The 12,381-nt window shown below is 43.3% G+C and overlaps 1 protein-coding gene across 1 annotated transcript; it reads right to left on the bottom strand.

Moving 5' to 3' along the window:
• Positions 1 to 202: 202 nt before the first annotated feature.
• LOC138954621 (kelch-like protein 25) lies at positions 203 to 5,675 on the bottom strand. Its single transcript, XM_070326425.1, has 5 exons — positions 5,247 to 5,675; positions 2,830 to 3,087; positions 1,940 to 2,092; positions 1,323 to 1,552; positions 203 to 926 (listed from the first exon to the last, which is right to left on the bottom strand). Exons 1-5 carry the CDS (start codon positions 5,673 to 5,675, stop codon positions 203 to 205), a joined length of 1,794 nt encoding a protein of 597 aa, XP_070182526.1.
• Between the last annotated feature and the right edge of the window lie 6,706 nt (positions 5,676 to 12,381).

Here is a 12,381-nt window from a genome sequence, read left to right as displayed (position 1 = left end):
TCTAGCAGTCAATACTCATAGTCCTCAGAGCCAAGCTTGACCATTCTCAATATGACCTTGACAAAGCCACACACCCATACAGGACGTGGTCAGCAATCACATTCTTTAGAGCCAGCTCTGACCATGTGTGACCTGTTTAGCGTGACATTGACCTTGAAAAAGCCACATCCCCTGGCAGGACACTGTCAGTATCTTCTAGCGGTCAGTAATCACTCTCCTCAGACCCAGCCCTGACCATGTGTGACCTGTTGAGCGTGACCTTGACAAAGCCACACCCCCAGGCTGGACGCGGCAGTGGCTGGGGCAGCTTGACCATCGTGCCGTGCTGCACGTCCACCTCCAGCACCTCGTCATGCACCCGGTCCCCGAACCGTCCACCCGCCACGAACACCTTTTTCCCGTGGCACGCCACCCCGAACAGAGCCCGCTGGAAGTCGGGTATGGAGGCGGCCACCTTGAACCTCCAGCAGTCCTTTGATGTGAAGATGTTGCCCGAGGGGCCGAGGATGACCACCGACCCCTCACTGACCACTGCTCTAGACAGGGCCACCGGGAAGGGCAGCTGGGAGGAGACTGCGGAGGTCCTGGAGCCCGGGTCGAAGGTCTGCACGATGGCTGTGGGCTTGTCCTGTGAGTGGAACCCGCCCAGCACATGCAGCTTGTCTCTGAACATGACAGCCGAGGCTCCCCACACCGCCTCCGCCAGCGCCCCGACCACGCTCCACGCGTTGTCGTGGATGTCGTAGCGCTCTATGGTGGTGGTGATGTGGGGTCTGGGGGAGCGGGAGCGGGGGGAGATGGGGGAGGGGGTCCCGTCGTTCTCGCTGATGCCGCCCATGACGTAGAGGTAGGACCCGACGGCCACCACACAGTGACCTCGCCTCCCCACAAGCATGGGGGCCAGCATGCTCCACGTGTTGCTCTCACTGTCATGATTGCAAGGTTTCAAGATTCATAAATTGATGAAATGGGATCCGCTTTGGGCATGGGGATGTTCAGATGTGAATAGCGTGTTTTGCAATTCCAATATTTATACTATAGTCATGAAGTAATCAATATGTTAAGGAGCAGAAAAATACATGACATGGTCAGAAATGAGAACAAAACAAAACAAGATAGGCTAGACGCCCACACAGATGAATACACGAAGACACACACACACACCGTGGGACACACACACACACACACACACACACACACACACACACACACACACACACACACACACACACACACACACATAGCATCATACAAAGTATACAAAACAAAATAACAAAACAGCATTAATTATTCAAAACAATAAAGAACAAAAGTAACCGCACCTGTCATAGCGCACCAGCCCTTGCCGAGACTCTCCAGCCCCTGACACGAAGACGTCGTTGCCTCGTACACAGCAGGCGGCGCCACTGTCGCAGCACAGGGGGAGGGGGGCGAGGGGGAACCACTTGCGGAGGGGGAGGTTGTAGGCGTGCACACGCTGCCTGGATCTGAACCTGGCCCCCTCCGCCTCCACCCCTCCCACCATCAGCAACACGTCATCCTGCTTCGTTTCCTGGGCAACGGAGAAAATAAAACAGTTCCGTTTTATGTTCTCGAACCCGCCTTATCGACTACCTCTTGATAACGACCACCTGCCCCAATGCGACCACCCAGAAGGACCCCCGGCGATGTTTTCGCAGTGCCTCAAACTTGAAGACCTAAAAGTGTTATTAAATTTTATGTGCGTGTTTTGTCGCGAACAGGCTGTACGCATGAACATGCAATGAAGGGTCGAAATCTAGATGACTCGCGCACAGCTAAAATGCAAACCATTTCAAGATTGTTCAAACCGGCGTTTTAATGTGAACTTACTGAAAAACATTACATCAAGATGTAATGTTAACATTCAAGCTAAAGACATTCCTAAGTTTTAGGAATACCGATTAACTCAATGCATTACCTGTCTGGGATTGAATGCAGGTGTGGTGACGTCATGCCTGGCTGTGGGGGTCTCCAGCAATGTGAGGGCCTCCTGGACCATCTGGGTGCTGACCTCATCCTCCATCGCCGCCTCCTCCTCCTCCACCAGCTGACGTAACAATTCTTGCCGCACCTGCAACATTATGGGGAGCTTGCATTAGGTGTGGTCATCAACATGAGGTTAGATGCTGGTCTTTTTTCTTAACAGAGTCAACTAAGCTGTGTTACTAATTCGTTAAGAGGAAGACTGATGAATAAAAAAACGAGAAAAAAACGAACAAACAAACAAACAAACAAACAAACAAGGAAGGAAAAAGTTCAGAAGAAAGAAAGAAACAATTTGTGATTTGAATTACACCATTTCTTAAAAAAATCTTTTTCCAATTTTGTGTCTTGAGTTTGAAACTGCGGCTGTCTGTGTGCTGTGGTCTGGTTCGAACACCCTCCCCCCCTACCCCCATGATCTGCAGCAACAGAAGCAGCAACAACAACAACACCAACAACATCATCATCAACAACTACAATAACACCAACAACAACAACGACAGCAACAACACCAACAACAACAACGACAGCAACAACAACAATAACTACAACTACAATAACACCAACAACACCACCACCATCAACAACAACAACAACAACAAGTGAAAAACTGACCTGCGGCAGCCGGACATGCCTTAGGATCTCCCCCATAACATTTTTGCAGTGATTCTTGTCCGCATTGAACCCCCCCCCCAAAAAAAAAAAAAAAAAAAAAAGTTTTTTAAATAACAATAAAACTTTAAAAAAAAGGATGAGTTTCAAAGAGGATAAGTGTACAGTGTTTGCACCAGCACCACCACCAACACCAGCAAGTGTAAAACTCACCTGCGGCAGACGGACATGCCTGAGGATCTCCCCCATGGCGTGCTTGCGGCGAGTCTTGTCCGCGTTGACCCACGCCAGGACCGCCCCGCACACCACGTCCTCGTTGGGCGTCACCAGGTCGTCCCGCTTGATGATCGAAATGAGCTCCTTGTGGCTGAGGTGCTTGAACAGCTTGCTGTGCCACAGCTGCATGAAGTTGTTCAGGATCACCTCGCGCGCCTTCTCTTCCATCCGGGGACTCTTTGTGGCACGCGCCATCTTGGGAAAGGATTATTCAATCGGTTCGTGCAGGGTGTTTTTCTTATTACGTGTGTAGGTTGAATTTCAGACCGCCTTCGCTGAATAACAAAAATCTGAACAGGATTCTTATATCTATCTTTTTCAAACTCATAGCCCCGGATAGTCATCATAATAGACGACAGCTTAAATGTTTGGAAAGTAATGTACAGCGACTTAAAGTGTGTCTAAACCCTGCAAGTACAGGTTTGAGTGTGTGTAGAGGGGTTCCAGTTAAGACATGTTTCTGCACTTTAACCGCTCTGCGCTCAGCCGTTCGCTAACTGGCATGCGTACTAAATTTGCTCATCCGGACTTTGCCGAGAAAACCCAAGAACTCCCGACGCGCCTGCAAGTGCCTGTGACGTAGGCATGGGAAGAGAGCACAATGGACGACAGTCGTGGCGCACAAAACGTGGTGAACCACAATCGTGTTGTTCCATATATGTTCGAGCCTCCAGCGCGAGAACATGGGGGGAACTTGGAGGAAAACGCTAAGTGACATTTATTGAAAGGGAGATCTATCCAAGGACTTATTCTATTTTGATTTAATATATACTGCGAATCACATCACTATTTTTCCAACACAGAACTAGCATCAGAGACAGTCCTATTTAGCCATCCACAATCTTTCAGCGCCGATCATCAACCCCACAACTGCCACCATCAACAACAAAAGGAAACATTGAGGCAGTTGAGAAGAAAATGGCCAGAGAGACGTCTAAATGGACTGCAATGCTCCACACACTCTCTCCATCCTATGAGAAAAGAAACAGACTTGCATCGGTCTCGAATAGAAATACCACCTGAAGAGACTATAAAAACTAATAACCAACCAGCTAACCTCTGGGGGGGCCCGGGTAACTCAGGTGGCAGAGCACTGGACTTGTGATCGAAAGGTCGCTGGTTCGAATCCGGGCCGGGACGGACACGGGTCAACTTTATGTGCAGACCCAGAGACGGTATCCATCTCCCACCCGGTACCCCGTGTCACCACAATGGCACGTTAAAGATCTTGGTCATTCTACCATAAGTGCAGATGGCTGATACCACCTAAACACGCAGACATCAAAAGCTGTGAGGGCGTAAAAACTCGAATCGTTTAAACCAATTCATGTCCAATATAGGCAATTAAGACCCGACGGACAATAAGCCCCTTAAAATTTACTTGCTAACCTCTGGCACGGTTGGCCTAGTGGTAAGGCGTCCGCCCCGTGATCGGGAGGTCGTGGGTTCGAACCCCGGCCGGGTCATACCAAAGACTTTAAAATTGGCAATCTAGTGGCTGCTCCGCCTGGCGTCTGGCATTATGGGGTTAGTGCTAGGACTGGTTGGTCCGGTGTCAGAATAATGTGACTGGGTGAGACATGAAGCCTGTGCTGCGACTTCTGTCTTGTGTGTGGCGCACGTTATATGTCAAAGCAGCACCGCCCTGATATGGCCCTTCGTGGTCGGCTGGGCGTTAAACAAACAAACAAACAAAAGCTAACCTATCTAACATGCAAGGACCATTAGAGAGTCATCATCTGCCTCTCAACTATTCGTGACAAACACAACAGCGCAGATACTCTGAAGAGTTTATTCCGGGACGTCCACCCGGACAAGATTTTGGTGTTAACTTTTTTTTAACGGATATCAAGATTTTTGTGTGTCAAGATTTGAAGTGACCAGTTTGAAAAGATATGAGGCTTTTTTGTGGTGTAACCTTCTTCCCTTTACTGCGATGTAAACAAACATGTAAATAAATTAGGTTTCAAAGCATCATGGAAACAAAATTGAATCGGTACCGAATAGCCAAACAGGTTACAGGGACACAACAACTAACAACTAACCAACTAATTAACCAACCGTCTGAGCGAACGACGAAGAAGAAGAAGAAGAAGAAGAATTAACCAACCAACTAACAAACCAACCAACCAACGATTTGCGCTTGTGTCTTCTGAGCGTTTTTCTTGGAAAATCTCCCAGATAAGTTAATTATTTGTATCATAAGTGTTTGTATGTCTGTCCATTTAAAAGACCGCTGAGTCGAACTACGGTGAATGTAACGTTTTGTTTTTGTATTATTTAAACGTTCCAGTAACATACCATTCTTGGTTTTTTTATTTTGTTTTCAACCAACCAACGACAATCTCACCCACCTTGTACAGCCTCAGAGCGTTCTTGGCACGCACGAAATCCTTGAGGAAGAAGTCACACATGTCCCTCAGCGCCCCCAGTTCAAAGATGGCCGCCGCCCGTAGCAAGTCTTCCCCGTTCTCCTCCGTCAGCCGACACTCTCCGGAGTACACAAAGTCCAGGACATCGCCAAGAATGTCTCTGGGGACGTCGTTGATGAAGATCTTATCCGTTGTGTTTTCTTTCTTCCCGTTGTAGAGACGAGCGTGGAAGTATGACGAAGCGGAGGCGAGAACCACGCGATGACATCTCACGTATTTCCCATCTGTTACTAGAGTTAGATCCGTATATAGACGACGCCGCCATAAGCCACCCAGGGTGGAAATGACGTCAGAAAGATGGCGGTACCGGAAATCCGGTTGCGTCGGTGTGAGAACTTCCGCTGTTTCCATTGTCAGAACGTCTCTGAGTGAGTGGGCAGGCCTGGAACAGCAAATTATTGTTGATTATCATATAATATTAAATTCTTTTGAAGAAAAAAAGCATATTAAATAGATATCAAAAACCATTGAAATTCAATCAGTTTCGGTTTTCAAGAGCAAAAAAGAAGACAGAGAATATAAACGCAGCACGGTAGCTAGCGAGCAAGCAATAAAATGATCCACAAACATGCAAATGAGTCATAATGGCTTGAAATATATGTGTAGGTAGGCCCTATCAAGAACTCGATGAGACGAGCGGAAAACTGAGAACCATCAACCTAGAATAATACACTTTTTTTTTACATTAAACATCTGTTCTTTACTTCTATGTTTGCCTCTCATATACTTCATTAATTGTTTAATTTTGTTTTTACTCGCTAATTATTTTGTGCAACTGTAAAAAAGTAACTTGAAAAAAAGCTTTCAGCGGATGACGATCAACAGCATCTGTTAACATTATACTCTACATGATGGTGAATACATCAGTCAAAATACTTATTAAAATTTCATTCAAAAATGTAAACTTATAAAATGTAAAAGGAAGTCATTGTGATTAACGCTGGGTGGAGGGAATATAATTATATTCAAAATAAGAACAAAGTTTATTATGAGGTCCGTTCATTACCAACATGTTATCGGACGCTTGGTAAGAATATATAGATATATATCGAAATTGCGCATGGCGCTGCCATCTTGAATTTATTGTTAAGGAATCTGTTATGCTACGTGCCTCATTATTAAAAATGCTACTGTGACAAAACAAATGTTTTTTGTTTTTTTTAAAGTATCTAAATGTGAAAATCACATCTTGCATTTATACAATAACGCTCTTTTTATTTCGACTTCGTGACCAGCTTAAACATTATTAACATGAGAAAAGAGGAAAGCCCACGGGTGTGTGTGTGTGAGGGGAGGGGGTGTTGTAAGGGGGGAGGAGGGACGAGAGACTGGGAAAATCAGGATTTGGTTGCCTTAAACCCTTTAGATTACACAGGCTATTAGCGAGATACAGTAAAGAAAAGGAAAATCAAGGTTTGGTTGCCTTAAAACCTTTAGAATACACACCCATGTTAGTGAGATACAGTAAAGAAAAACAAGTCGCGTAAGGCGAAATTACAACATTTAGTCAAGCTGTCGAACTAACAGAATGAAACTGAACTCACTGCATTTTTACAGCAAGAGCGTATACTCGTAGCATCGTCAGTCCACCGCTCGATGCACAGGCAGTGAAATTGACAAGAAGAGCGGGGTAGTAGTTGCGCTGAGAAGGATAGCACGCTTTTCTTTATCTCTATTCTTTTTAACTTTCTGAGCGTGTTTTTAATCCAAACATATCACATCTATATGTTTTTGGAATCAGGAACCCACAAGAAATAAGATTAAATTGTTTTTAAATCGATTTCGAAAATTTTATTCTAATAATAAATTTTATATTTTTAATTTTTAGAGCTTGTTTTTAATCCGAATATAACATAGTTATATGTTTTTGGAATCAGAAAATGATGAAGAATAAGATAAACGTAAATTTGGATCGTTTTAAAAAAAAAGGCTTTTTTACAATTTTCAGATTTTTAATGACCAAAGTCATTAATTAATTTTTAAGCCACCAAGCTGAAATGCAATACCGAAGTCTGGCCTTCGTCGAAGATTGCTGGGCCAAAATTTCAATCAATTTGATTGAAAAATGAGGGTGTGACAGTGCCGCCTCAACTTTTACAAAAAGCCGGATATGACGTCATCAAAGGTATTTCTCGAAAAAAAAGAAAAAAACGTCCGGGGATATCATTCCCACAAACTCTCATGTCAAATTTCATAAAGATCGGTCCAGTAGTTTGGTCTGAATCGCTCTACACACACACACAGACACATACACACACACACACACACACACACACACACACACACACACACACACACACACACACACACACACACACACACACACACACACACACACACACACACACACATACACCACAACCCTCGTCTCGATTCCCCCCTCTACGTTAAAACATTTAGTCAAAACTTGACTAAATGTAAAAATCAGGGTTTGGTTACATCAAAACCTGTAGAATACACAGGCATTGTAAGTGAGATACAGTGATCGTTCGAGGCATTTTCAAAGCTGGCTCTTCGTACGAATATCGAATCACAAAAACCGGTCACCCCGTCGAATCAAGAAAGTTATTATGTTATTATGTTAAAGTTGTGGTTGAAATGTGTCAGAACCCTGTTGAAACAAAAAATCAACCGGTAGGTCTAAACGTTTTCAGTTTCGATTGGTATTGTCGGTCGCAGTCAGAAATTATCGGTTAACACCAATCCTACATTTACAAGTTAAAACTTTTGTGAGAGTGTTTAATAAGAACGTTGATATTTTCTTTCTGTTCAAAACTTTAAATCCAATACAATTTAACTAGACAATCTTAAAATTGCTGTGCACCGGCCATTGTGGAATAATATTGCCTATTGCCCATAATGTACACACAAAAACGCTAAGTAGCTACGATATACAGCAAACATAGTTATGGTTATTTACAAGCAAAGGTGAGATTTTTTCTGCTCTAAACTTTAAACCCGTTGAAATTCAACAGGGCTATCTTAAAAATGTTGTGCACAATAGTGGAATAATCTGCTTATTGCTGATAAAGTGCAAAATATTGCTAAATACTGATAATGAACAGCAAGCACAGTTATGTTCCTATACAAGCAAAGGTGTACTGAGGTAATAGGTTATGGAATATGATGCAGAATGTCCAGCAAACACACGACAACAACAACAAATCTTCCATAAAATCTAGTTAAAATGCGTTTTTAATTCACAAGTTTGCACTGCGCTTTACTCAGCGGAAATCGAAATGTCCATGCAGTGGTAAGAATTTCTTCATGAAGAAAATAAGAACTTTACTCACCCCAGATGTAGACACCTTAATATCGCAACACAAGCAATGAAGTGGAATTCACAGAAATGAAATCGACACACATAATTTCGTTCAACATCCTCGTCTTGTTATATTCCACACCTGGATTTTCACCTGGATAAATCACAAAATCTCCACACGTACAGGTATACGCTACACTAACCTACCTGGCTAATTTGGATTAAAGTTAATCCCTTAACAACTGAACACACAGCGCACCCAAGTGTGAAAATCTTGCAACAGCTACTGTGAAAGTACCTACACTTGCAATTCACTTACCGTGCACAAATACGAGGCGTTGTTTTTACAGAATCAGTAAGCCGTACCGGTGAATTTGACTTAGGAAAAATGCTGAGGTTCTGAATAGAAACTGACCAGTCCAACGAGGACTTATTACGCTCCCGGTGGTTATGGGGCTTTATACTTGTTGTTGTTCTGTAACTGTAAACCACATTTTATGTCAAACTATCCTAATCCGTTTCCACGTTTTGTGGTTATCAATCACTGTAGAATGCTCACTCACTTTACACTCACTTGTAAAACACACCGTTGATTCTAAGTATCATTCTTATCAGTCTGTGGTTTTCCAGTCACTTTAAAACACATTTACTGTGAGACGCAACGCTGATTTTAACGGCTAATTCTTATCCAAATATACGTGCTGATATATGTTATTCTTATCCAGTATCTGGTAATTAACACTGTAAAACACAATCACATGTATACTATTGATTCTTTAACACTGATCAGTTCTGATTCCCGCGGAGAAAATCAGACCAAACGTGTCGATTTTTTTAATTTTATTCGATTGCTAAAGTGAGTTGCTTTACCTGCAGAGAGTGTCGCTGCCGTGTCAATTTCTTCCCTCTTTTTGGTTAATTTATTTTTTCAATTTATCGTTAAAATAACAATTGCATTCGTTTGCAAAAGTGCGGTGTTACTCATCCAGAAATTCAGAATGAACCTGTCGATATTTATTCTTGTCCAACAAATTGCGCATTTCGCACGTTCACTAAAGTTTTGTTTCTTTTTGCGCAAGAGGTTGATTTTATGACAAATTGACAAAAACGTCTTTTTTCAAAATATTTCCCGGAAATAATGTACACCGTTTTTGTGCAGAGAAAAAAAAAATTCCGTCAAATGAACCATTTTTCGTGGTGTCATCAGCCGACCTTTTCCAGGCAATTAATCAAGTCAAAGGTATGAGACAGTGTTGCGAGGTGTCAGGCGACTTCATGCAATGCGGTGTTGACATAATTGGGGCGAGGGTCACACACAGACACACACTGTTAGGATGCACTGGTCAAGTGAATGTTGACCGTTGAGGGGGGGGGGAGTGGAGATAGAGGGGGAGACAGAGACAGAGACAGAGACAGACAGACAGACAGACAGAAAGCGAGAGAGGAGAGAGAGAGAGAGAGAGAGAGAGAGAGAGAGAGAGAGAAAGAGAGAGAGAGAGAGAGAGAGAGAGAGAGAGAGAGAGAGAGAGACAAGACAAGACAAGACAAGACAAGACAAGTTTATTATCGAGGATAATAGATAAGCAAGAATATTGCTTTTTTACATCCAGCCCTCGCCCTAATATAGGGTCAACAAGAACAGAAAACAATATAATCAAAGAACTATCACATCAAACTTGATACATTATAACAGAAAGACAGAGAAACACAGACAGACACACATTGTTTGGATGCGCTGGTCAAGTGAATTTTGACAGGGGCTGGGGTGGGGGGGGTGGGGGGGCAGAATGAAGAGAGAGAAAGGGAAAGGGAGAGAGATACAGAGAGAGAGAGAGAGAGTGTGTGTGTGTGTGTGTGTGTGTGTGTGTGTGTGTGTGTGTGTGCGTGCGTGTGTGTGTGTGTGTGTGTGTGTGTGTGTGTGTGCGTGAGCGTGTGCATGTGCGTGTGTGAGTGTGTGTGTGTGTGTGTGTGTGTGTGTGTGTGTGTGTGTGGAGAGAGAGACAGAGAGAGAAAGAGAACAAGAACAAGAACAAATCTTTAATTGTCTAAGGCCACAGCCCCTTACAATAGTGGTTAAAATAACAGCAATAGTATCTGCACAGTTATAAATTATAGTCACGCATAAAATTCAACAAATACATTAAGACCCTGATGACATGTCACTGAACCTGATTTATAAGGGTTCGTCTCTTCTGTAACATGAAGAACACAAATCTGCTGAAGCTGTTCATCTCATTATCCTCATTACTGCCACAGAAATACACAAGTTGTTGTTGCAGCGTCTTAGAGTTCGAGATTTTCAAATACTTTGCTCGAAGGTCTTGATCAAAAGGACATAAAAATACAACATGGTGTTCATCTTGTTTATCAGCTGTACAGAGAGGACAGTTTCTTGTCGTTTGGTTTGGTGCGTACCGAAACTTGTGAGCGTTGATTTCGGATACTCCTGCGCGGAAACGAGTAAGAGCAACTCTGTACTTAACATCTTCGATTAATTCAGTGTATTTCTCTTTTTCCAAGCATGTTTTGTAACAATTATAAATGTCGAAACGTTCACTGCATTCTAAAAAGGAGAACCATTCTTGACAAAAACAATCTTGTAAACGTCTTTTAAACTCTTGTAAGAAACACTTCTCATTCCCAACCATTCCGTACATCCACACAGCAGCAAAACCATTACAACATAAAAGACTCTGCACATGTGAGACCCAATTTGTGTGGCCCTTCGATGCCAAATTACATAAAGCTTTATATGCAATCTTGGAATATCTTGAATCAGGTTGCTTCAGCAGTGTAAACCAGTATTTCACACATCTGACTGCAGAGTTAATACTGATACAGCGGATGTCTTCCCAATTCACCATACATAATGTTGTTTGGAGTTCGAATTGTCACTTTCAGAAACTTTTTACACGCAAACAGGTGGACCCTTTCCACAAGAGAGAAAGAGAGAGAGTTGGAGAGAGACAAAGAGAGTGACAGACAGACAGAGACAGACGGAAAAACAGGGAAACAGAGACCGAGCCAGAGAAACACAGAGACAGACGGATTGCTTGATGGGTGGGATGTTGTTTGACGCTTTTCTTCTCTTGTTCCCTTCCTTCGCTCTTTTCATGAGATGCCTCTGCAAAAGCAGCTGTTGTTCGGCTAAACATGGGAGGAGATACCGTTTCAAATACAAAATAAACTTAGGCAAAAGGGATGGACTAGGCCAAAGAATGGAGATAGTAGTGGCTGTTGGAAGGGGCGGCGGGAGGGGGTGGGGGGCAGGGGGAGGCATTTTGACGGCTGCATACGCGTGTTGTTGTGTGCTCACGTGTGTGCATGGCGTGTGCGCCTAGCTAATTATTTGTAAGAACGCGTGTAAGTGCGTGTGTGTGCACGTCTGAACAAGAAAACGAACAAAGCCAGCAAGCCAGCTAAACCGCGAAAAGAAAGAAAGAAAGAAAGAAAGTCAAGAAGAAAAACAAGTCGCGTAAGGCGAAATAACAACATTTAGTCAAGCTGTCGAACTCACAGAATGAAACTGAACGCACTGCTTTTTTCACCAAGACCGCATACTCGTAGTTTCGTCAGTCCACTGCTCGTGGCAAAGGCAGTGAAATCGACAAGCCAGAATAGTGCGGTAGTGGTCGCGCTGAGCAGGATAACACGCTTTTCTGTATCTCTATTCTTTTTAGCTTACCGAGTTTGGTTTTAATCCAAACATATCCTATCGATATGTTTTTGGAATCAGGGACCGACAAGGAATAAGATGAAATTGTTTTTAAATCGATTTCGGAAAATTAATTTTAA

This window comes from Littorina saxatilis, linkage group LG2 (genome assembly GCF_037325665.1).
Source record: "Littorina saxatilis isolate snail1 linkage group LG2, US_GU_Lsax_2.0, whole genome shotgun sequence".
Taxonomy (NCBI): Eukaryota; Metazoa; Mollusca; class Gastropoda; order Littorinimorpha; family Littorinidae; genus Littorina; species Littorina saxatilis.
The sequence above is the reverse complement of the archived record's forward strand: the minus strand, read 5'-3'. Positions and strand labels throughout refer to the sequence as shown.